Source organism: Erpetoichthys calabaricus, chromosome 13 (assembly GCF_900747795.2).
Source record: "Erpetoichthys calabaricus chromosome 13, fErpCal1.3, whole genome shotgun sequence".
Lineage (NCBI taxonomy): Eukaryota > Metazoa > Chordata > Cladistia > Polypteriformes > Polypteridae > Erpetoichthys > Erpetoichthys calabaricus.
In genome coordinates this window covers 67,395,188-67,422,399 of record NC_041406.2, presented here as the reverse complement: position 1 = coordinate 67,422,399, position 27,212 = coordinate 67,395,188, and the positions used below count along the sequence as shown (strand labels likewise).

General features: G+C 40.1%; 1 protein-coding gene across 1 annotated transcript in view; it reads left to right on the top strand.

Moving 5' to 3' along the window:
* LOC114663759 (trichohyalin-like) overlaps nucleotides 1–27,212 on the top strand; it is a 247,472-nt gene that overhangs the window by 209,610 nt on the left and 10,650 nt on the right. Inside the window, exon 12 of the mRNA XM_051935916.1 lies at nucleotides 9,135–9,307. Coding sequence (XP_051791876.1) covers nucleotides 9,135–9,307 — 173 coding nt within the window. The remainder of the gene's footprint in view (nucleotides 1–9,134; nucleotides 9,308–27,212) is intronic.

Sequence of the window (27,212 nt, the reverse complement as noted above, 5' to 3'; positions counted from 1 at the left end):
CAGCTTAAAAGGAGCCGGCTGCCACAACTGCGGGAGCCAGAGTCAGGAGGGAGGAGACAAACCTTACTGGAGGAGGATTAGAGGCAAAGAGGAATGAGAGAGAGGAAGAAAAGAGAAAGAAGACAAAGTACTGTGGGTTATTAGTGCTTTATTGGGGCGTTGTACTGTGCTGCTGTGGGGTGTGAGAGAAAATTGCTTCTCCACTTACCATAAACGTGTGCTGTGTGCAAAACTTGTGCCTGGTTTTGTCTGGGATGGGTTTGGGCGGCTGGTGCGCCCCCTGCAGGCCACATTGTCTTTGTGGAAGAGGTGCACCTCAGAAGTTCATTCATCTTCTGGACTTCCTATATATTTGGTGCTTAATATATTTGATTTATTTTGACACTTTTCTGGCTTGTTTTGTCAATATTCAGGTGTTGGTGTAGAAAATACTGCAGGACTTTGGTGTTGGTCTAATTCTGGCTGTCCTTCATTTTATAAGTATAACGGTTCTGTTGCTTTGTAAATCTGTTGGCGACTTTGTCACCACCGAGAAGGCAGGGTTTGATGTGCATTTGCAAAAATTCCCAAAATCCCATTTTTGCTTTGTCATCTGTGGTTACTGAGTGTTGTTTGATGAGTTAAAAAATAAAAGTCTAACCAAATGTAAAAACGTGAAGGGGTCTATATAATTCCAGAAGGCACTGTGTATGCAGATAAATGTGTATACAGTATGCGTGACAGCATGATAGCACAGTGTTTAGCAGTGCTGTTTCCCAGATCCAGTCTTCTAGGTTGAATCCTGTGTTCAGTTTATATGTTTTCCCCATGTCTGTGCAGGTTTTCTTCCCAAAGATGTACAGATTAGGTTGATTGGCAACTGTGTTTCAGTGGGGCCTACAATGGATTGGTGCCTGGTCCAAAACTGTTTAGAGCCGTATGCCAATTACTATCTGTTGAAAAATGGGAGACACAAGCATGGCGAAAAGGGTGTAAGGCCTCCCGAAAGATCCACAAAGTACAATAGGAATGTCCTTACTCCAAGCAGCTAGCTCCTAACTACCACAGGCAGATTGTGGCCCACAGAGGCCCAAAAATGGGGAGCTGGTTTTAAAAGTTCAGAATGCACAAAAATACGTTGCGTGAGAGAGGAATCATAACATCTCTAACTCAGTGAGACAGGTCCCACAACGAATCTTTATAAATCAAGAATTACTTAAATTAAACTGAAAAAACACAAAAACTACCCAAGGCAAAATAAGGGCAAATAAGATTTTCCTAAAAATTTAATCAAAGGCAAACAAGTCTCAATATGTAAGTCAGAAATAGCATTCCAAAAAATAAAAGCTAAAATATCAAGAAACCACATAAGTTAAAAGAAAGCAATACCTTCAAAATTCTCAAAACAACACTCAATGACAAACTTAAGGAAAGCTGACTCGTCCTCCACAATATAAAGGTGTGTGACAGCCCTTACGTGTGTGACACCATGGTGGATCTTGGGAGTTCCATCCAAGACACATAAATACTAAATAATAAGCTTAACAAATTTACCAAAATAAACCATGGCTGAAATGTAAACCTCTCAAGATAGGCCTCGATCCCATAACTCTGTATTGGATTATAGTGAGTTTGAAAATGGAGTGGTGTCTATGCATTTTAATAAATCATATCTAGTCATGTGACCATGTTAGATTGCAATAACATAACAGATACCTGGGATGCATTCCTGGGGTCAGATATTAAAACTTACATATGCACAAACATAGGCCCGAAATGTGCTAACACAACTTTCCACATAAAATTCAGGATTTATAAAATAAAACTCGAAAAGATAACTTGTAGATATTTATGGCAACTTTGACCCATTTATTTGCAACATTTTGGAGAAATTGGGAAATGATGATATGGAAATGCAGCCAAACCAGCGAAATGACGACTCACGCTCTCACGCTCGTGATGATTCATATCACCAAGTCATTATTATAATGTGGTTTGATGTGACAAATATATTAAACATAGTTCTCTTTTAAGGTGCCAGTCCATTGTGTATATTTATCGGCTACCTGTTGTCACTTCTCAAGGAACTGTCCGAGGTGTCAGGAATATCTTAGCCATTCAGTCATGCCTGCTGTGCTGGAAGCCATCAACTGACCGAGGCACTACATTCAGATTCCATATGGTGTGGGTGTACATACATAAAACACCACGTGCAATTTGCAGCAGTGTCTGGTTCTCTTAATGTAATCGGATCAATTTACTGCACTCATTTCAGTAAGGATACCTAGTGAGAATGAAGCTGCTTTTGTTAACTGTAACCTGTTACATTCCATTAACACACAAGTCCTCTGTGATGCCAAGATGAGACTGACAAATGTCATGGCTCAGCGACCTGGTTCATCCCGTGATTCATTTATTTTGAGGCAAAGTGGTTTTGCCAGACGTGATGATACTGTACATGGTGGCTGGCTTGTTGATAAGAAACTCATTGAATTCTCACTTTTTCATATGATCTGTACTATTTACTGTAAGAGCAACCTGTACATTACATGTGCCAGGTGACAGTGTGTACCCACTCCGACGCTTGTGCCTTACATCTTTCCCCAGTCCCCAGAACATAGAGGAGAGGCACATCCATCCATGCATGCTCTGTTGTGGACTGCAGCATAAGATTCAATGCGGCAGCAGGGAGGCTGCTCTACCAGCCAATGAAGGTTTTCAGCATCATGATTGGATATGTATGAGGTTGATTAGCATGCTCCATATATGGTTGTTTCAGAGTGGCGACCTGGCGAGGTTCAAGGTGTATTCCAAGTATGCACATTTACAAGATGATTGTGATTTATAAAGGTAAATTGCATACACATGTGCGTACCCCAAGTTTTATAAATCAGATTTTTATTTTTGGCGTACACATATCTTCACACTTGAAGTGTTACAATTGAGATCCCTGGACTGGTCGTACAGATGCAATTACAAAGGCAAAAAAAGCGTTTGGATACATTGTAATAACTGCTGAATATGAACGAGGGGGATGTCATTCTCAGACTGTGTAAAGCACTAGTGAGACCACATCTGGAGTACTGTGTGCAGTTCTTGTCTCCACGCTTCAGAAGAGACACAGCAGCACATAAAGCTTTGCAGAAGACAGTAACAAGTTAACTAAAGGGCATTTTCTACTCTGATACTCTTAGAGAATTTAAATCTGTTTTGTCTTGAGCAAAAAAGGCTGAATAAGGACCTAATCCAAGTATTTAAAAATATCAAAGGGATTAAAAAAGCTGATCCAGCAAACTTCTGTTTAATGCATTTGAGCACACTGGTGGAAATTAGGAGACAGTGCTTTTGAAACTGAAGCCACTAAGCACAACTTCACTCAAAGAGTTTTGGGAATTGAAATAAACTATCGAACCATCAAGCAGAAAACTTGACATTCTTTAAAAAGCATCTGGTCATTTGCTATAAGCTACCAACATGAGCATGACGGACTAAATGGTCTCCTCTCATCTCTCAACTTGTTGTGTTCTATTTCCTGTGAAGACTTTGCAGGTTCTTCCCATGTCAGTGCAGGTTGTATGAAGGTGCCGAGCCATACATAATAGTTTAATCGATGACTCCAAATTGTCTTGATTCAAGTGCGTGTGTTAGTTAATGTAGTGATGGACAAGCTAAAGTGAACACAGCTTTATTGTGTGTATGGATGTACCGACGCTATTGAGTATCTCAGCTTTGACCCTGAAGTTTTCTGGTTTGGCGCCTGCCTCAGACACCTCTGTTTCATTAACTTTCTGGTTCCTGACGCCTGTCTGGTTTAGCTGATATGTTTCATTGTATGAGTGTATTTTCCCTCAGCTCTGCTCCTGAAATTTTTTTCAATTATGATTTATTGGATTAATGGAACTTCTTTTATTTTACCACCCAGTTGAACTGTGACTATGCATTTAATATGTAATGATATAGTGGAGCTGGCCAATAATATATAAATAATGACTTCCTGATGTTGAGAGGCTTGTGAAGATTCCAAAAAATATTTTAAAATCTTGCTGTGGCAAAAATGGACAGAGCATTTCGCCAAGATGTTTGAACACAAACACTGCTCGCCATTAAAACTACCCTCTGTAAAGACGGTTCAAACAAAGATAATGGAGCACCATCTCAGTGACCACATACAATTGAAAGATTTGAAAAACAAAAAACTTGCAATAACGGCGGAGACATCTTCTCAGACGCAAGTATAGAACTGGAAACAAGATTAGGTTATATGGTCATGTGGCAGGATGGGGTAGGTCTAGGCGGACCAGTAACGAAAGTGATGTCAGCGATGGAGTGAATGTCAATCTCCCATTCTGTAGAGGTTGGAGAACAGAAGGCATTAGGACACAGCACCAAAGCCCTTAAACTGTCTGTCATGCGCACAATTGAAAGATTTGAAAAACAAAAAACTTGCAATAACGGCGGAGACATCTTCTCAGACATAAGTATGGAACTGGAAACAAGATTAGGTTATATGGTCATGTGGCAGGATGGGGTAGGTCTAGGCGGACCAGTAACGAAAGTGATGTCAGCGATGGAGTGAATGTCAATCTCCCATTCTGTAGAGGTTGGAGAACAGAAGGCATTAGGACACAGCACCAAAGCCCTTAAACTGTCTGTCATGCGCACAATTGAAAGATTTGAAAAACAAAAAACTTGCAATAACGGCGGAGACATCTTCTCAGACATAAGTATGGAACTGGAAACAAGATTAGGTTATATGGTCATGTGGCAGGATGGGGTAGGTCTAGGCGGACCAGTAACGAAAGTGATGTCAGCGATGGAGTGAATGTCAATCTCCCATTCTGTAGAGGTTGGAGAACAGAAGGCATTAGGACACAGCACCAAAGCCCTTAAACTGTCTGTCATGCGCACATCTCTGAGCCTCGCAAATTGTGGTGTGGTTGTTGATACTCGAATCTGCAGAACAACAGTCTTGGAAAGTCATTTTTTAGTTATGATTTTCAAACTGGCACTTTAACAAACACCAATATATTACAGAAAGTGGTGATGCCTGCATGTCTCTGACAGACAATAAATGTGTATACTGTATTCATACAGAGGGCATTATGATGCAGTGTTGTCAAGTCTGCAGTTTTCTCGTCCAGTTGCTCTATTTTTGATCATCGTCCCCAAGAAGAATTGGGCTTTTGCAGATTGTGGTTTTTTGGGCTACCTCTTTTTTTCATCCCTCTGTCACCCCTTCCACTGCTATTTGCACTTGTATATGTTTTTTACCATTGTAAAATCTCCTGGGGAACCCAACCAACTCCCATTGTGTGATAGTATATACCCATTCTATCATTCTGAAATATCTCTGAGGGGGAACCGTCCAGCCTGGGCTTTGATGTAGGTACCTAACCCTTTCGGTCTGAAAACGCCCTCCACTTTCTGGTGTGTCATTTTGTCTAACTCAGGTATTGGCCTATTTTAAGCTTTCCTTGGCCTTTAGTTTTTTTAAGGGCCTGACAACCCTGGTAAGATGGTGAAGTGGCTTCAAGGAACCAGGATCATGGGTTTAAATCTGTATGGAGCTTACATGTTCTCCCTTTCTGTTTCGTGGTTTTCCTGCAACATCTCCAAAGACATGAAAGTTAAAGTGAAGTGATTACTCCAAACTGGCCTTGTGTTAGTGAGTGAGTGTGTGGGGGCCTGTGTGTGTGAATGAACCCTGTCCAGTAATAATGATATATTTTATTCATTATACCACCTTTCCCATGCTGAATATACTGTGTTTGTGGAATATTTTATAGAAAATTCATCATGTAGCTGGCTTAGACAAACTTTTTTCCCAGTTCCCCATGATGCTTTGTGAGGGCAGTGTGACATCACAGAGCTGTAGCAGTCTGTGTTGGACAGCACCACCAAGTATACAACACTGATCCTAGTACTGGGTTAAGTTGAGAGAAGAGAGTACCTTCTATTGAATCTGTGGAGGGCAAGCTTTAGTGGCTTCATGTTACCTGTCTGCCACTGTTTGCGAGAAATTTTACCTTTCTAATATCCATTTTCCAACCCGCTGAATCTGAACACAGGGTCACGGGAGTCTGCTGGAGCCAATCTCAGCCAACACAGGGCACAAGGCATTAACCAATCCTGGGCAGGGTGCCAACCCACCACAGGACACACACAAACACACCCACACATTCACCAAGCAAACACTAGGGCCAATGTAGAATTGCCAATCCACCTAACCTGCATGTCTTTGGACTGTGGGAGGAAACCCACGCAGACATGGGGAGAACATGCAAACTCCACGCAGGGAGGACCCGGGAAGCGACCTTTCTAATATTTAATTCTATCATTTTTTTATCTCAGTGAGACGCAGTGGTTAGCATTGTTGCCTCAAGTCACTTTTGTGCCAAAATAATCAGTCCACCATCATTGGCAGACACTTCCCTAACCCTCAGGGATACTAAAAAGACTGTTGCACCATTATAAACCACTCAAAACTACTTCACTGCCTCCTTCCCCGTTGACTTCAATGTATTTGGTGAACACTTAACTAAGTCAAGATGAAGCAAAATCAGAGGGGTTTGCTAATCACTTGTTATCATAATACAAATGAAGTTCACAAATGAGACACATTTTTCTGCTTATGCCCAGTTTAAAATGCCCACCAACTCTCTACCAATTTTGTTTAATTTTTTTATAATCTAATTTCTAAGTGTGTTTTTAAATTATCAACTAATTTAAGGTTAAGCTGTTCTAGAAAGTTTATTCCTTTCTGTATATGAATAATATAAAGTAACTATCACCGTCTAAAATGAATAAGAACAACTGGACCTTTTCTCTGATTCCTGTCCTTGGACTGACATACCGTAAATGTCAGTATGCCTGTGCCAGTGAATTCATAGCAGCGTTACAGTGATTTCCCAGATGCTCTGTAAAATAACTAATAAGGGGGAACGCTCAAAGAACTTAATTTATTGCTACTGAAGCTGAATGTCATTACTCGGCAAAGATAAGTCATCCTGACCATTTCACATTTTTGGCCTTGACCCCAGCACACTTCACCAGCTTTAAGCATATTTAAGTTAATTTGCTTCAGGCATCCTTTCTACAGGTTAAACTTCACAAGGTTTGCCTCTAGTTTTAAATTCAGATTAAAATAACCCCAGCTAATGCAAGCTGTCTGTACTGAGACTGTGACTGTGATCAAAGGTGTGTAATTTTTTTTTCTTTGCAAAAATTGTAATAATTTACCAGGTAAGAAGAGGAGAGACTCCATTGTTGCCTCTAGTATCTGACTGATTTGTCAACTTGCATACATCTTTATACGGTCATTTCTTACTAGTTACTTTCATTATTTCTTTACAGGATTGAGGATTCTTTATTTCATACAAAACTATATTTGATATAAAGTGATACGTGATGTTAAAATGTATTGGTTGTGCAACAAATCAATGTCATAATATTTTACATTGTGTGAAAAGATAACAGGGAGACAGAAAAAGGTTTGGGGTAGCCACCCCGTATTCTTGGAACAGATGCAAAAAATAAGCAATGCAAACATTCAAAAGTTCAAGACAAAAAAGTTTTTATAGGTGGGTCGGAGGAAGTGATGTCACTGGGCCCAGAGGTGTAAGTGATGTTATTGGGGCCGGAAGCAGACTTGATGTGGACAGGCTCAGGCAGGATTTCCCTCAGGTGGTCTGTAGGAGAAAAAGAGAAACGGGTTAGTACACACTGCCACCCCCGGTTCAGCATGATATTACCATCTTTTGAGCCCATTGGTTGCCTCTGACTTGCATGTGTGTGACAATTGACACAAAATGCTGATGGTAACACTTTTTTGAATGTTATATGTTGTTGTATTTTTAAGGTTGTTTCAACTCATACTGTATGGTGATAAACTAGGAAGCATGGTGGTAGTGTTCCTGTCTCACAACAAGGAGACCGAGGTTCAAGTCCTCATGTTCTCAGTGTGTCCATGTGGGTTTTTCCCACAGTTGAAAGACACGCTGATTAGGCGAATTTGCATTATTAAATTTGCTCTTGATGTACGAGGGTGAGTCAAAAATTATCCACACTTTGGATGCAAAATTAATTTCATAATTTTTTGACATAATCTCCTTTCTTTTCAATGCACTTTGTCCATCTGTCAATAAGCTTTCGTGTTCTTTCATTAAAAAGTGTTTTAGGCTGAGTTGCGAGCCACAAATTCACCACTGTCTTCACCTCTTCATCAGACGTGAATCTTTGTCCTCATAGGACAAAGTCTTTCGTGGATTATTGCATAGACAGAGCCATGGGCTGATTTGCAGATAATTTGCCACATCACCTACTGTTACTTGTCTATTCAACAGAATCATTCCACATGTTGTCATCAGCTCCTTCTTCATGGCTGACACTTGTGTGACATTTCCTGAACTTCTCTATCCATTCATACACACTTCTTCGCAACAAAACACTTTTTCCGTACTGTGCACAAAGTCTTCGATAAATATTCTTTTGTGCAAATCACTAGTAGGGCGGCCATTGTTTCTCGCACCGCAGTTACAAATGATCTGACTTAACACATTCACACCTGCACAGCAGTGACTGGGGAGACAGGGACCTCTTATGGAAAGCGCTGATAAGACAGTGCTGCCAACAGAAGTTTTAATATAACCGGAGTGCAGTTAATTTTTGACCCTCGTTTATGCGTGTTCATCTTGTAATGAAGTGGTGTCATGTCCACTTGTTGTTCCTGGTTAAGCAGGTTAAGAAAATGCATGGATGGAGACAGATCTGTGTGAGAAGGTCATGAAATTGTGTGAATCTTTTCCCTGTGATCTGCCCACGCTGGCATGTTGTACACAGCAGAGCAGCTTTTCTGTATGTCACCCTATTCATCAGAACTAATGTAACAAAAGACTCTTTAGAATCATGAAAGCTCAGGCCAGCAATTCGGCAATGACTAAGAGGGCAAGTATTCTTGGAAATTTGAGCTTCAACAATAGTGTGTAACAGTTTGTAAAAAGTTTCCGGGACTACAGTATTATTGACTATACGAAATTCGTTTACATTTGATATTTAGTTGTTTGAACAGGCCTAAGAGTTCCAGAAATGGTCAAATTGTTTTTTTTATCTTTGAGGGCTGAGTTCCAAAACTGTTCATGTGATTGTATTTACTGTAGAGAGAAGAAACAAAAGGAAGAAGAGGAGAGACTACAGAAGGAGTGGGAGCTGGAGGCACTTCATCAAGAGGAAAAAAGGCAACGGGAGCGAGAAAAACAAATAATGGAGGAGCAGAATAGGAAATTACAAGAGATCCAGCGAAAGATTTGGGAAGCCAACCAACTGAGAGAAGGTGTGAGATCTCTTCTTTATTTTTTGTTTCTCAATTAGTATGGCATTGGGCTTAATTGTAAGAACAGACCCTTCATCCCAAAAATGCTCATCAAATTGGAAAGTTACAATCATGTACATTTTTCAGTTTTCGAGTTACTTCTCTAAATGATCATGTAATGTGCACAGACAGAGCTGCTTCACATTTAATAGTCAGAAACATCAGTCTTAGCACCAATCAGAAGAGGGGCAGAATAGCACAGATGATAGCACATCTGACTGCAAGCCATAGGGATTTGCCTGTACGCACCAGCGAAATGTAAGATAATAGTTTGGGGGCACTCAAATATCTACCTTAAAGGTACACATATTGAATTCCCATAAAATCAAAGATCAAGACAAAAAAAGAAAGAATCAAACATTGAAAAAGTTCACAACTCGATACATTCTATTGTAAAGCTGTGTGGGAAAAGCCATTAGCAAGGCTTTAACATTGGATAAAAAAGCCGTGTTAGCTAAATGGCAAGCACTTAAGCATTTACTGGTGAGCATCTTGTGGTACTTTTATACATTACATGCATAGCAGATTTATTTTAAGCTGAATATGACAAGAATCAAAAGAGTCCATTTACTGCAAGAGAAAATAATTTTCCTGCAATTGCCATGTTTGGCAAATAATGACAGAGCCACAGTCTGCTTGCTTCATATTGAAGGTTCTTGGAGCTTAATAAGCTCATCTTGTGAGGAGGCACACCGAATCCTTGAAAAGCTTTTATTGGTCTCTGTATATAAATAAAGCCGGTGACATTAGGTCTGAGACCGTGTCACCCTTCATAATTGTAGTTGTTAGGCCTTGTTGCCTTAAGTCAGATTACGCAACTAGGAATCGCAGAGGATAACTGTGACAGTGACCTAAGTCTCTACACAAAGAAATACTGAGCCGATGTTTTTGAACCATTGTTATAATTTAGAGCTATACTGTATTTGTGTTTACTTAGTGAATCTGTAAAGTTAGGATGACAAAGAGTGTAGATGGAATGGATTTGGGTGTTTAAATCATTTTTGCAAAGCAAATTAAACATTGGTTATATGTTTATATTTAAGCAATTAATTTTCCAGTTCCTTCATTCCATAGGCTTGTGGTTGAATAGCTGCCCAAGGGAATTCTGGGTTATTATAGGATCATAGCATACACAGTTTTAATGTTTGCATCTGCATTTCAAGTTGTGTATTATTTTTCTTAAAGTTAACTATAATTTGTACTAAATATCATATTTTGTTTGTTTCATGTATATATTTATTAATTTAAATGGATCTAATTAAGTTTTTGAAACTTTAAATGATAAAGGTTAAAGATTAGTGGGGAAACCTCTTTAAACCGTGTGTCTTCTCCATTAGAAGAGGGCTTTGGGGAGAGCACTGGATGTGTTTTTTGCTTTATTTTCCAAGAGGAAGCCACTGGGGAAAAGAGGAATGCCCTTCTTGAAAGACTTGACATTTAAATGTTTGTATATTTAAGCTTTCTTATTTTAAAGTTGAGTAAATAAATATCTAATTTTTTTAAGTCTTTATTTTGGTCTGGTATCAGCATCACAATACTGGATTACATGACTCCCTCACAGTTTCAGATATCTAAAGTATTATAAGTTTGTTGCATTTTAACATTGAATAATGTGCTGCCTGACGGTGCTGGTGGCCATACAAATGTTTTCCAGGTGTGATGAGTTCCATCTTGTACCATTTTTTTCCTTTTTCTACTCAGTTGTGGCGCGATGAAAACAAGCTTCCTTTTTGTTTGCACAGTCTAAAACACTTGCTTTCCTTCTTCCTTGCAGAAGTTTTGAGTGGTCGTCGGCTGTCAATTCTTGCACACACATGCCTGCCTTAATGACATAAGACAAAATCAACATTTGCTACGTTGTCACACTACGTGACTGGTAGTCACAGGCCTGTGCCACAGCTGTCCACGACTTTCTAAGATTATGTGAAAGCCTACAACTAAAAACTGCTGCAAATATTGGATACTGTGATCCCTGCTTAAGTGATAATTTTGATCAGAAATTATTTTTTCAATGCACCTTAAAGTGAAGTCATCAAAAGCAAGTTTTGAAACTTTCAATCAGCTTTCAGAAGAACTCAACATGAATGTAATGGTTTCATTTTGTGAGGTTTCTGAACTCTTTTGGGGCCCCCCAATGGGACGAAACACACCGAGGTGTGATTCTGTGGAGGGCTGCTTGTTAGTTGCCAAGGCAACTGCAGGTTCGCAGCGCTGCAGAAACAACTACGAGCCGATCGAGATCGCGCTATAAGCGCCTGTCACCGATGGGTGTTGCAAGGAACATTGTAAATGCAGGGAACACTATAACATGGCCACTGACATAACCCCGTTTCCTGTGTAAGTGTATAGCAGAGTGGTAGATCCCGCTGCAATAAATAACCGTGCTGTTCCTGTTTCAAGTTGAATAAAGCTGCTTTTGGTAAAGTGCTGAGATTCAGCATCCTTTTTGGGGTGTAAGACAACAACTCACACGTCACAATTTGGCTTTATGGGAAAAGAAGTAGAACCTCCGATACGTCCCTTTCAAAAACCACCAGCTTTGGCATCGGGTCCAGTACTCTAGTTTATGCTTTAAAGCCTCATATTCAGGTCTTTACAATCTGATGATACTGTATATTGGCCATAGAGGATGCAGCTTGTGGTTGTTCTTCATTCCACTTGAAATCATGAACTACTTTGCTGTTGTCCTGGCTACCTGACATTGTTGTGAAGAAACCAATCATCCACTTGTCAGGAATGTGTGCCATAATGCCTTCAAATTGTTGAATAGCCTAATTACTGTCATGGGTTCTACATTTTCTTCCCTGTGACCAGCACACATGACCTTCTGCTGTATTATGTAGTGTTACGATTATAGATCAGCACTTTCGGCATTGAACTTGCCCTGTCTTTTCCATGGTCACTGATAGAGCTCCATCAGTAGCTGTAGGCTCCACAACTTTTCAGACCTATCCTTATGAAAGACTGCTGTTCCAAACACATCTTCTGAAATCTTCTGCTTTATTATCAAAACAAACTTGCTTGCATTTGTATTGTTCTTGCATAAAGGAATACAAAACTAGAGTTTGGTCTATTTTCACTATCATTTCATTTTTTTGTTAACCCTCAAACATGCCTTATATTACTTTATTCATGCACTGTGCTTCAGAGAATGCTTTTAGGTCTTTTCCTAAGAAACACAGAGAATTCCATTACTTCATTCTTGTTGATTACCTGATGGGAGCTTTTTACAATGTGGCTTGTATCTATACTGTAGCTATATTTTTATAAATTTTGCATGATGTTTCACTGTGATGTTTTTCATTGTTATCATTTATTTTTTAATTATTTAAACTCATAAGTAGAAATGTGATTATTAACAATAGTTTGAATTGAAATGAGTAAGGATTGCTCTGGTGGCTTACAGCCGGGTGAGTTTTTTGGATCTTACCTATGTAGTTTATTTAAAATAAGCTTTTTGCAATAGCATTTTTACACACTACTATGCTTCACTATCACTTAATAGTGAACATGTCATTTTTTTCTGACATGACTGATCCCTCACACAGTGTCACCTTTTGATGAAAGCATTTGACCAACTAGCTTGTCATCATTGAATATATTGGCATAGTGAATTTATACCAGCTGAGACTGAACCATAGGTACCAAAAGAGTGACAGCAAAGCAGTCATGTAAATAGAATATCATTTTAGTAACAAAGTTTAGTTTTTGTTCATGTCTTCTTTTCGGTGGTTCTCATTCCATATAAGCTGTACTAGAACTGCAAGAATGTTGGGCAACAAAAACACAAAAAATAAGCACTGACAGGTTTAATCAGATAAGTTGTAACAAATTGGACCCGATATGCTGAAAGCAGGCCGATCAGTACTGCTCACCTTCCTAAACAATAAGGCGGCTAATATAAGAATAGGCCAACATCACTCTGCGAAGCTCCCTGCCGTACATCCCTCTTTCAATATAATCAACTTTAAACAGTCAAATGTATATGTAAAAAAAGACAGTTAATAGGCAATTTTAGCAAAGCCAGAAAAAAAATAATTTTTAAAAAAAGAAACACTCAAAGATGTAAAAAGCAAAGATCTTTTTCCTCCCTAACACACAATAAACCCTATAAGTGTGAATAAAATATATACAGTGAAAAACACATCCCAGACCCTCCCAAAGTTCACAAAATGTTCCAAAGTTCGACTTGTCTTATTATACTGGGCGAATGAACTGTAGAAGCCAGCAAAAAAAAGAATCTGAATTTCTAAATGTAAAATGTTTCTACAGTCAGTACTGCAACATAATAAATAAAAAAGAATTTCAACGAGCTCACCTGAGTCCGGTAGACGTGACTAAGGGTGTACTCATACTAGCAATTTGTTTCGTACTTAAGCACATTTGTCCGCATGTAACCCCCCAAAGTCTAGTTTGTTTGACTAGTGTGATCGCTCCATGCCATGGTGATGACGAAAACATGCCAGAGCCCAGAACGTTAAGCACAGTGTGAGTGCAGGACGGCAGGGAAGTAGGGAGGGGGGACAATTGTGCTCAGGCACAGTACAGAACAAATGTGCCTAGTGGGAGTCCTGTGTCAGATTCATAGAATTACCATCCCTGGAGATGAACGCTGACCTTCACCTATCTAGACACGTCTTTGTAGCTGAAGTTCTTTTTACATGGTGTGGAGAATCAGCTCCGACACATAGACAGACAGACCACAGTAGTCCACAAATCACACATGTTTAATTTTCTGTTCTTCCTTTACAGCACACAATACACAGTAATCCCAAACAGCCTCAACTAACTCACAATACTCAGTCCTTTTTTCTTTTACTTCTGCTGCCTTTCCTCCTCTCCTCGCAAGCTCCATCCTCTGCCTCCCGACTCCTGCTCCTCGAATGGAGTGAGGCGGCCCCATGTACAATGCCCCGGATGTGCTCCAGGTGCTCCGTAATGGTGTGGCAAAAGTGCTGCATGGGCACTTGGAAGCACTCCGGGTGTACTTGGTTCCTGTTCCAGCAGCACTTCCTGGTGTGGCGGAAGTGCTGCAGTCCAAGGCTTAGTAATCCTTCGGATGCACCCTGGCGGTGGCCACGGACCCCATCAGGGTTAAGCTTCTAAGCTATAAGGTATTTTCCCTCTCCCAGTCCTTTCACTTTCCAGGCGTCCAGATTGGGCAGGATCCCCAGCCGTCCGCCACACTGGCCAATGCAGTTTTCCAGTCTTTTTGCCCCGATTGTTGTCCCCCATCTCCTTTCAATAAAACAGCGTAATTTATGTAAATTACCTCAGAAACCCGACGTCCAGCCTCCAGGGGTGTCGCTGTCAATCACCTGTCTATTCCAAAACAGCACGTATTGGCTGTCGTCTTTACTTGCACAAGCAGACCAGACAGACAAGCAGCAAACACACAACCTTTTCAATGTGGCGGTGCTACAAAGTTTAATTCCAATCATCTGAATTGTAACTGACAATGTTTTGTGATTATTATATACACTTTGGTGTTTTCATGTTCTGAAATAGTAATATGAACTTGTTACTTGTTTTCAAAATCATTTTCCGGTTTCATTCAGTGTGCATTGCATTACACACACAGTACTCTACCCATCAGGCTCAGTGAGTTAATATTATAAGAAATAAACTTTAAAAACCTTTGAGTGGAGAAACAAATATGGTTTTTGTGTACTTCAGTATGTTCTTCTTAACTTCTACAGCACATTTGTAAAGGCATGTTATGAGTTTTGTGAATTATAGCTTTAGTTAATTCCCCTTCCAAGTCTTTTTATGCATTGTTTTCTAAATGTATGTTTCAGTACACTATGTAATCTGTATTTAGTGATATAACTTTATAATTTATCATTTAAAAAATGTTTGTTTATCCTTGTGGTGGTGACTGGCTTACATTTCACTGTTTATCTACATGTTTACAGTAAGTGAAACCTCACAAAAAATGTACCCTTTGATTTTTGAAAGAGTCCTGGGAATCAGAGAGCCAAAGACAGCATAAACTAGTAACTAAAAAGTTGGGGAAAGGATTGATGGTTTTAAATATTATAATGAAATTCAGATCTAAGTGTAACTGCCCACCAGAGATCATATTTTTGCAACAAGGATTTAAATTTTTAAAATCAAATGTAATCTTGTAGCTGCCACAGGCTATTTTGCCCTTTCATATTAATATTGCAATAAAAAATATAAAAAGTCTGAGGAGAACCATTGAGTTGCGTCTGTCTCATATGGTATGACATTCCCTTTGGGAATAAAACTATGCCATTCCTTCACGCTGCTGCACATCTCCACATGATTTCAAGGCTGGAATGCTCATTGGTAATAATTATGTTTAAAGGCAAAATTATTGGTAATGCACCACTGAGAAATGGAGCCCATTTTGTTTGACATTTTGAATGTAGTGTGAATGAATGGTAATGTTATCATGGGGTAATATCATCAAGTATTCCATCCAGTTTCTTCCCCGTTACGCTGACAGTAGGACCAGAACCTGTCCAGGGAGCTTTTGAGAACAAGGCAGGAGAGACCCCCAGATTATGTCCCAGTTGGTTGTAGCACACTCTTATTCAATCATTCACAGTCTGTCATGCCAGGCTAAAACACATTTCAATACCCTTTTATTTTCTTTGTGATTAAGGTCCCTGCTTTTCTTTGGATTCTGGAAAACTAAACCTTTGTTTCAAAGAGTATTTAAAAACTAGAAAAACAAAGCATCTCGTAATACATGGAAAAGCAGCTCAAAAATCACAGAGTACATTCTACCTGATCTTCATCACACCCATCATGTCAACTTGTGATGACTTCTTTCCATAAAATGTCGGTTACAACCTCTGGGGCATAGAAGGAAGGTTTCTTGGTTTCAGCAGATTGCTCACAGAACCAGCAGGCCTCCCCTATTTAACCAGTTGGAGAAGTTTGCATTTCACAGGAACACTCACAACAAGACATGGTTCCATGAATTCCTCAAGTGTAAACTTGAAGGAGTAAGAGACACGTAGCTCCATAATCAACATAGGATCTTCCAATGAATGTTTTCTCTCCAAAATGCAAACAAATAACAGAGGTATCAAACTGAAACAAAACGTGAGGGGGGAAGGAAGACTCAGCTGGTTAGGTTTACTTCTGCTATGACAAGAGTCAAGCCCCCTGTGCAAAGGTCTACTTTCCATACACCACCAGGTACATTGATCATATAGATACCAGTAATGGCGCACTGCACGATAATGTGCAATGAATACACTTGACTTGACTATACTCCGTTGACCTTTGACCTTCATTGACCATATATGTGTACCAAATTTCAGGCTACAGGTTATTTCATTTTTGACCTTGACCTTTGTGGGTTAACCTTTGACCTTGGAAGTCAATCATCACCTCGAAAGTGGATAGTAGAGATCATGTAGTATATGTGTACCAAATTTCAGATCAATAGATCAAACGGTTTGCAAACTACAGGTGATTTGAAATCCTGGACGCACAAATGGACAGCCACGGTAGCGTATTATATAAGAATTTTATATATAATTTGCCAGCCTACTCACTCACTCACTCACGTCCATCCGAAGCCGAATGCGCAGTCGCCTTCTGCGCAGCTGCCCGAAAAACCTTACGAGACCGACATTGCGGCAGGCGGTGGATTTATGGCTGCGAAAATTCAAAGAGAAAGGTAACTTCGATTAAAGCTCTAAAGGCCTGAAAGGCGATTTCGACTACAGCTCGAGGCCTACTTATGCATTCATTCAATACACCTATATCAGGTTTGTGGTGCTTATACTTATTACTATTCCACTCATGCCCGTTTCATCTTACGTTGTCGAAACGGCTCTTTGTCTAATATTATATAAAATCCACATACATTATATATATGTACTGTTGCGGACGGCTGGGGTTCCTGCCCAGCCAGGACGCCTGGAGGATGAGAAGACCGGGAGTGTTGCAATACCTTCCCTGGGACACAAGAGGGTGCTTGGACGATTCCGGAGCCATTGACTGCAGCACTTCTGCCGCACCGGGAAGTGCTGCCAGAAAAGAATCTGGGCACACCTGGAGGCTTCTGGTTGCCCATGCAGCACTTTTGCCACATCAGGAAGATCATCAAGGAGCACGTGGAGCACATCCGGGGACAAGTATATAAGGGGCCGCATCACTCCATTCTGGAAGCCGGAGTCGGGAGGCAGAGGATGGAGCTTGCGAGTGGAGGAGTGAGGGCAGCAGAGAAGACGAAAGAAAGGAAAGAGAAAAGGAGAGAAAAGGACTGTGAGCATTATTGTTGGTGATTTAAGAACTGTGCAAGGTGTTGTGTGTTTAAAGGAGAAGAAAAATTAAATGTGTGTGTTTTGGGACTTCTGTGTGTCCTGTGTCTGTCTGTAGTCGGGCTGATTTTCCACATTACCTTTAAAAAGTATTCACTCCCTTAGAAGTTTTCACATTTAATTGTTATATAACATTGAATCACAGTGGATTTAATATGACGTTTTTGATACTAAACAACAGAAAAAGACTCTTTAATGTCAAAGTGAAAACTGATCTCTGCAAAGTGGTCTAAACTAATTACAAATATAAAACACAAAATGATTGACTGGTACAGCCAGTTGTTTGTAGAAGTCTCATAATTAGTTCAATGGAGATAACATGTTTGTAGTCAATGAGTTTCAATTGATTGTAATATAAATGCACCTTATCTGGAAAGTCCAGCTTGTGGTAAGTCAGTATGGTGGCCTAACTGACACAATAAAGATGAAGACAAAATGAAAACTCCAATCATCCATGAAAAGATGACTGAAAAACACACATAAGGGGATGGAGACAAGAAATTATCCAAGTCACTGTCTATCTCTCTGAGTCCAGTGTGATAGATTGAGGTCTCCGTGACCCCTTGAACCCTTGGATCGGACGTCAGACACCAGATAAAAGTCCAATTATTATTTATTATGTAATAATAATGTGCACCAAGCACCCTCCACTCCACAATACTCATATAATTAACACAATAATCCTCCACACTCCCAGATGCGTTGCCACCCTTCCACCCAGCTCAGCTCGACGTCTGGGATTTCCCATAGTCCTTTCATATTCCCTGACCCGGAAGTGTTTCCCATCCTACAGTCCATGTGATTTCTTATCACTTCCAGGTCAGATAAAAAGTCCTTTTCTTCAACCCGGAACTTTCCTACGACGAACTTCCGGGTTATAGGGCACAAACAACTCTCTGGGCCTCCCTGCAGCGTCATCTGTTGGCCCCTGTGATATCCAGCAGGGCTGTAAAGGAAAACTCCAGTCCATGATTCCCTGCTGGTATTAGGGGCACATCCATGCAGCAGAGACAGCTCCATCTGGCGGCCTGGGGGTGTTGGCCAGGGTGACAGGCCGGCCATATCCCACACCAGTTAAATCAAACATTAAGCATTGGAAAGAGTATAGCACAGATGTAAATCTACCTAGAGCAGGCAGTCCACGAAAACTGAGTGATCAAGACAACTAGTGAGGAAGGCCACCAATGAGACCTCTGACGGAATTACAAGCTGAGGCTGAGACTGGGGAGACTGCACAAGCAATAACTGTTGTTTTTAGGTGCAGCTTATGGGAAAATGGTCAAGAGAAATGCCACATGACATCTCAGCTAGAGTTTGCCAGAAGGCATATGGAAGGCTCTGAAGTCAGCTTGGAGAAGGATCTTATGGTCTGATGGGACCAAAATTGCACTTCTGGCCATCTGACCAAATGCCATGTGTAACCACTGGAACAAACTGCCATGAAGCTCATAAGATATCAAAAAATGAACCTACTTACTAATAGTCAATCCATAATATAGAATAAGTAGGAAAGCTAACACAAATAAGTATACTAAACAAGTAGAAAATGTAATTCACAAACAAATTATTTAATTTCAAAAAACAAGCTATTAACAGAAAAATATATAATTCCACTAGTTAATATACATATTTTATTGTAAAAAGAAATTAATTTTACACAAGAGAACAGTAATACAGGCAAAAAACACAACTGAAAACTAACAATGAAATACAACAATGCAATAGTTAAATAAATTCACAATTAGCATCTAACTATATCTGGTTCCAATAGATTGAAATCTCTATTCAAATTCTGCTTAATGTAATTAATTAATAAATGTATTTATATGTATTAATGAATGAATGAGTTAGTTAGTTAGTTAGTTAGTTAGTTAGTTAGTTAGTTAGTTAGTTAGTTAGTTAGTTAGTTAGGTAATAAATTAATGTTTAAACAAGGCACATTATCAGAAATGCACCATCCCCACCATGAAGCATGAGCATCAGGACTAACGCATTTGCTAAGGAGGTTAATATACCAAGTCTTTATGGATGATGTCCGATGTTGTATGGAGTTGTTTCTTTGGGTTCAAGTTGAAGATTCTTCATGCGTTGGAATGCTTTCTCTCTCTTTGCTGGTTCTTGTCAGTACTGTGCCGCTGCTTCCTCAGCTTGCCTTCTGCTGTCGTTTGCCACTTCATAAGGAAAAGGCATTACTCATTCTGGCCCAAGAGTTTAGATGCTGAAGTTCACTTCTTAAAGTAATGGTTTCTCAGCCTCATCAGACTATTGGTGCACAACTTTGGCTTGACAGATTGGGACTCAGCTTTAGGTTCAGAAAGAGAACATTGTCAGATTCGATTCTCCAAGGCTGAGCGGCTCATAACTTGTTAGGTTTTAGATACACAAGGTTTCAGGTCATTTTGCATATCTCTCCATCCCTGAGAGAATCCCAGAATTTCTCTTAACTTGCCATTCTCTTCTCTCTTTTCTTTTTCTCCCTTGAGTGATGTGGTGCATCTGGTTAGGAAGAGAGGCTGAACTTTCTCCTGATTGGATTAAAGTCATTTCCATTTACAAAATCACTGTCTTCTAATAGGCGAGTTATTCTGTCCATTCTAGTTGTCATCCCTTGAATTATAGGTCTTTTTTTTGAGTGGAGTCCATTTCACACCTTGAGCCTCAAGAGGTCCTCAGAGGGGACTCAGGAGAGATGACAGGACACATTTGTTATCAGATGACGTCTAGACAGACCCTGGTACAAGCGGGAGTTCAGTCACTTAGTTTGGAATGCAAGTTGGAGAAGGCGCAGCTGGATGCTTGCATCCCTGTTAAATCTGCTTTCTTATCAGGCCTGGTGTGCCACAAAAGCCAAGCAGAATGGACATTGTCCACTTTGTCCTACAATGTGTAGGAACTGGTTCTTTGGTGTGCCAATGAGCGCGCCATCTGAAGTACAAGGTCCTCAAACAGCAGAAGAAGAAGTGAGCCTACAAGAAAAGAAGGAAAGTGAGTGTTTTGAACTATACTTGAACTGAACAGAAGAGAGGCTCATTGAAATTTGGAGCCAGCATATATAATAAATAAGAAAAAAAAATTGCTATGAATGTGCATAAGCTCAACATACTTGGAAAGCACATGTTTGGTTCCAAGGCCATCTAAGAAAGTTCATTCAGATTGACTGCCAAATTGAGGTGTAATAGGAGACCATGATGAAATATTTTGAGGGAAACTTGTAATCAGTTGTGCCATGTGATTCCTAGTTGTATAGCTTGACATGTTCAAAGGCAATGAGATTCAGAAACTGCAGTCATTAAATTTGAAATCCTCTTATAGGGGAATGTGATTTTACTCTGCTTAAAACTATTAAAAGCATTGTAGACACTATGATATTAAACTGTTAAGTTCTTTTCCTTTCAGTTGAACTTTTGATCCCTGCAAAAGTAGCTTGCGTAACCACATGAAACAGGAAATGTCTAGCAGACAGAAGGTTAATCTAGCAAAAAATGAAATTTTCTGCAGCAAAAGGGCAGTCTGGCAAGATGAAGGGTTAATCTTTAAATGGTAAAATGGTCATTTTTCTGGATTTTCTACATACATAAAAGTGAAGCCCTTGAACCATCAGGTATCTTTGTGTAATCACACCTCTTAAACATGAGCTGATATCCATCCATTATCTAACTCGCTATATCCTAACGAGGGTCTGCTGGAGCCAATTTCAGCCCACACAGGGCACAAGGCAGGAAACAAACCCCGGGCACGGCACCAGCCCATTGCAGGACACACACACCCACACACCAAGCGGGACAATTTAAGATCGCCAATGCACCTAACCTGCATGTCTTTGGACTGTGGGAGGAATCCAGAGCACCTGGAGGAAACCCACGCAGACACGGGGAGAACATGCAAACTCCACACAGGGAGGACCTGGGAAGCGAACCTGGGTATCCTAACTGCAAGGCAGCAGCACTACCCACTGCGCCACGTGCCACCCATGAGCTGCTATAGTCTGTAAAAATCTCATTGGATAGAGAGTGGCTCAGGGTATTCACCTTGGGCCTTGGCTGACAAGTTTTAAGAAGTCAGTATTATGAAGTAGAAGCAGGAAAAGCACACACACCAAGAAGACCCATGCCATGAGACGCAGCAATGTAACCTTAAGAGGCTGAACACTAGCATTGTCTATGGCAGCTCCTAAAATATTCAGGTTGTATGATGTCACATCCATTTGCTTTTGGCTTCTGTTTTTAGCACATTTAAGCATATTAATGTTGAATTACCTGGTACTTGTTTGCTTTGTTGTTCTGTCTTACCATCTGGGGTATACAGAGTAGAAGGAGACATCCTCTTATAGAGAAGTGACACACAGTAGCACTCAGTCCTGGATGCGGTCTGATCTGTAGTCCCAGTGGAAAGTGTATTGTTTCTGCATGGTGTGTCTCTTTCTATGGTAGATGGGTACAAGGATAAGAGAACAAGAGCTGGTGTGGAGAACATATGCATGGATCTACGCAACAAAGATTCTGGGTGTAAGAATAACAAAATATGTTCCAAAGGACTGGAAAATTGCAAATATTAACCTAATATAAAAAAAAGGATGATCAGGCAGATCCAAGAAACTATTAGCCAGTAAGCTTAATGTGCATCACAGGAAAATTAATGGGAGGAATCATGAAGGAAAGGAGTGAGCAGCACATGACAACAATAGGAGTTTTACTGAACAGTCAGCATGGGTTTAAATGAGGGAGGTCATGTTTTACAAATATGCTAGAATTCTGTGAAAAGGAAAAAAAGGATTTGATCAGAGTGGTGCATATGATGTTATTTATCTTGACTTTCAGAAAACATTTGATAAGGTGCCACATGAGAGGTTGGGAATCAAACTAAAAGAAGGGGGAATCCAGGGTGTAGTGTGTGCACTGGAATCTGGAATTGGTGATATTAAGAGTAGTGTCCCTCAAAGGGCAGTGCTATTTTTAATATATTTAAATGATTTGGATAGGAATATAAGAAACAAGATGGTTAAGTTTGCATGTGATACCAAGCTACATGGATTGGCAGATAATCTGGAATCAGTTGAATCATTACAGAGCGACTAGGACAGCATACTGGCTCGGGCACATTTGTGGCAGATGGAACTGAATGTAAGTACAGTAATCCCTCACTTAACGCGGGAGATAGGTTCCAAGGCCGACCGCGATAACTGAATTTCCGCGAAGTAGGGACACCATATTTATTTAATTATTTAATGTGTATTTGGACATTTTTAAACCCTCCCTGTATTGTTTACAACCCACCCTTTACTCTATTAATAACAGGGACGACTGCTAAGCAATATGAAATCGGTAGATAAGTTTACACTTACTGTATAGCGAAGTACACGTAGCAGTTTGTAGGCGGTCATGACGTCGTCGACCTTGTTGCAAAGATTCCTAAAGCAGATTCCATCCAGACTACTGCCTTATCACGTCTACTTGCAACTCGTTTTGCGCCCTGGTTAAAGGACACTGCGGCCATAGATCTTATATGCTTTTCCTCCTTTTCAAATAAAAAGAATCGTGGACTCATTGATGCCTGCAGCGGTGTAGCTGTTCCCTTCCTTCAACATATCCAAAACTTTTACCTTTTCTGCAATCATTTGCATCTTCTGTTGGCGCTTGGACACGGCCCCTGAAGCAGTAGCACGTTAATGGTGAATGAGTGAGATGAGACTTCCTGGTTAATGCAACACTCCGTCGCTGAGCCAATCAGCACCACACAGGAACTTAACTGCGTGCTCTGATTGGGTAGCTTCTCAGCCATCCGCCAATAGCATCTCTTGTATGAAATCAACTGGGCAAACCAACTGAGGAAGCAAGTACCAGAAGTAAAAAGACCCATTGTCCGCAGAAACCCGCGAAGCAGCGAAAAATCCGCGTTATATATTTAGATATGCTTACATATAAAATCCGCGAAGTCGTGAATCCGCGAAAAGTGAACCGCGAAGTAGCAAGGGATTACTGTAAATGTAAAGTATTACATGTAGGAAGTAAACATGTTAGGTCTGAATACACAATTGGAGGTCTGAAAATTGAAAGTGCATCGTATGAAAAAGATTAGGAGTTGCAGAGGACTTCTCACTAAAAACTTCAACATAGTGTTCAGAAGCGATTAAGAAGGCTAACAGAATGTTAGGTTATATAGCACGGTGTGTGGAGTACAAGTCCAAGGAGGTTCTGCTCAAGCTTTATAATGCACTGGTGATGCCTCATCTGGAGTACTGTATACAGTTTTGATCTCCAGGCTACAAAAAGGACATAGCAGCACTAGAAAAGGTCCAGAGAAGAGCAACTAGGCTGATTCCAGTGCTACAGGAGATGAATTATGAGGAAAGGTTAAAAGAGCGGATGCTTTTCAGTTTAAGCAAATGGAGATTAAGAGGAGACTTGACTGAAGTATTTAAAATTATAAAGGGAATTAGTAGAGCATATTGAGACTGTTACTTTAAAATGAGTTCATCAACAACACAGGGACACAGTTGGAAACTGGTCAAGGGTAAATTTAGCATAAACATTAGGAGGTTTTATTACACACTGAAGCCATTGACACGTTGAATAAGTTGCCAAGTAGCATGGTAGAAAAGTAGGACTTGAGGGACCTCCAAAGCTAGCCTTGATGTTGTTTTGGAAGAATTAAGTGGATAGGACTGGTGAGCATTGTTGGGCTGAATGGCCTGTTCTCATCCAGATTGCTCTAATGTTCTAATGTTTTTAGATAGAGTCACCCCAAAACCCTAACACGGCAAAACAGTTCTCCCAGTAAAAATCATATTGAGTTGTGTACTGCAACATTGGCTTTATGTTTTTACTGTAAGTATAAGCCCCATAATTTCTCTGGGAAGAAACGGATTGTTTGACCATCTCTCATAAATGGACAGGGAGCTCCAACACTACTCCTTTCATTTACCTGCTCTTTTCCCCGGGTTTTTCCTACCTGGGTCAGTTGTTTTGCAACAATTATTAGGTAGCAGTGACATATTGGAAGAGCTGGGGGTATAGTGACTTCACTCTAGCATTTACGCTCTTGACTTTTTGGTGCACACCTTGATCTAGTATAATGGTATTCTTCAGATTTTTTTTGTTTTGTCTTGGGATTTTCCCTACGTTTGGGATTCTTGTTTTCTTTGTTGCTCAACTTTGGAGTCTGCTTTTTATTTTGTGCCTTTTGGAAACATTACCTGTATTGTTTTAACTTTTCTGTATTTGACATCCTGCCTGTGTTTCACATTGTCTGTATTTTTTGTAATAATCTGTTTTACCTTTGAACATGCCTCATTGCTTCATTGTGGAATTGTCTGGATCTACATTCTGCAGATTTGTTGATGCTTTACGGGGCAATGCATTGTGGTATGGCTTTTCCTCCTGGTTGTCACAAAGGCAAGAATGCAAAACGCTCCAGTGAAACCGCTGTCTTAGACTCCCCAGCGCCTCCTATGATGAGTGTAAAGGTCAGCCCTGACACAGACAGGCTTTTATTTTCTTTTCCCCCTTGTGGAAACATCTTCCCTGTTCCACACAAGCACAACAATACAGTCCCAAACACTGCACAAACAATATTTTCTCTTTTCCTTTTCTTCTTCTTCTTTTCCTCCTCTCCTCTCCGGCAAACTTAGTCCCTCTCCTCCCGACTCTGGCTCCTGGAGTGGTGGCTGCTGGCTCCTTTTATAGCCCACCCAGAAGTGCTCCAGGTGTTTGATGATCCATTTCTGGCTGCACTTCCGGGTGTGGCGGAAGAACGTCCCACATGGGCTCAGGAACCACTGCAGCACCCCCTTGGTGGTGTCCACGGACACCAACAGGCTTGAGTTCCAAAATCTCATGCCTGTGGCCCCGATGCAACCCAGGGGGGCTGCCATCTAGCATTTTGGGGGAGGTACTGTCCTGACCAGGTTTGCTCCCCCCATCCATAGAATGAAGAGGCGTCCTGGACGGATAAGATCCTCGGCCATCTGTGACATGAGATATTTGCCCAATAAATCTTAACCATATAAATAGGATCCACCCTTTTTACAAACATAGAATGACTAAACAAAATAAGGCCAGAAACCTCATTAGCAAGTGTAAAAGTAGAAAAAAATAAAACAAAGGAAAAAGTTTCTTTCAGGATTGTTCTACAAAATTATGGTGATAAATTGAAAAAGATTAGCCACACAAAATGAGATGACTAGGAAATTCTCAGTATTCTGCATGTACATTATAGCACAAATGCTGTTTTATTAGACGTAAATAAAGCCCCCCTAATAAAATGAATTGCTAGTAATCTCCTAATTTAATAGCTTATTTAAAATACACTGCATTTATTTAACATAATTAAAATGATTTTAAATCCATAGAAACATTTTAAATTAGGATTGACAGAATAAAAAGACTTTGTAGAAGAAATACCATGGAATGCTGTAGATGTTATGCGATTGCAATTCCCTACTCTGATCATGCATACACATTTTCTTTGCCAGATTCATAAATTAACAAATTATTTTCAGTATAATATTTCACTAGAAATAAGAAATACAACCTGTTAAAACTAATTTTCAATAACTTGAATATGCTTATTCAAAAATGTGATCTGCTTCCAAATCCTACTGGTATACACTATTAACTGTATAACATTTTTATATGAATATCCTATCCATATTGAAGAATCCATTCCTTAAGGATTAAGTAGAGGATAAAGATAAAGAGAATTGCTATGATGAAAATGACTATGGGAAATACAGAAAGCAATTAAAAATGAATCTTAAGAATGAGGATATAAAGAAAAGAAGAGTGAGTTTCTATAAAAGCAGGGAAGTATAATCAAAATGAAAATCTTGCATATAATAAGGAAGAAAAGGGTGACAGAGTCATTAATAGTTAAGTATACTACTGCAGTATTTCCCAATATCTCAAAAAACTTTCTCAGAAAAGCTTTGGAGACCCCTTGTTGTAGTTCATCATACAAAAGCAAGAAGACACAGGCCCAGATTGAAGTGGATACCAAGAGAAAGTTCATGCAGTGTTCGATCTCAAAGCCTGGCCCAGTGGAATGACAGGAGGTAGTGCTGCCCCCTAATGGCATGGCACTGCAGATTCACTCCTGAGCTAGGCTGACATGCTCACAGTCCACATGTCTTCATGTTCATCTAGTTTTGTACCAGTGGCTCCAGGCTCCTTGATTGTCCTGATTGTGGCTTCTTACTGGATACTCTGTGGCAGACTGAGCATTGGTCTGTTTAGGTAGGTGGAATGGCACGCTACACATCACACGCTTCCCTGTATTTACTGAACTGCATTCCAAATTTTACGTCTGCCAGTAGGCTAAGCACAAATACACTACACGTATGCTGGCAAAAGGTAGGGGCCACTTCTTCTCAGAGGTAGTTCAAAATGCAAAAAAAGAGAACAGAGCACAAAAATGTGTTAAGTTGTTCATAATAACTGAGACAACTAAGATTTCCGGCATTCCCATTATGCATTTTTCTGCCCATTTCAAAATGTTGCACCCATTACTAATATCCTTTCACTTCAATTAAATTAAATTGTTTTCAGAACCTATCAGTCCGTCTG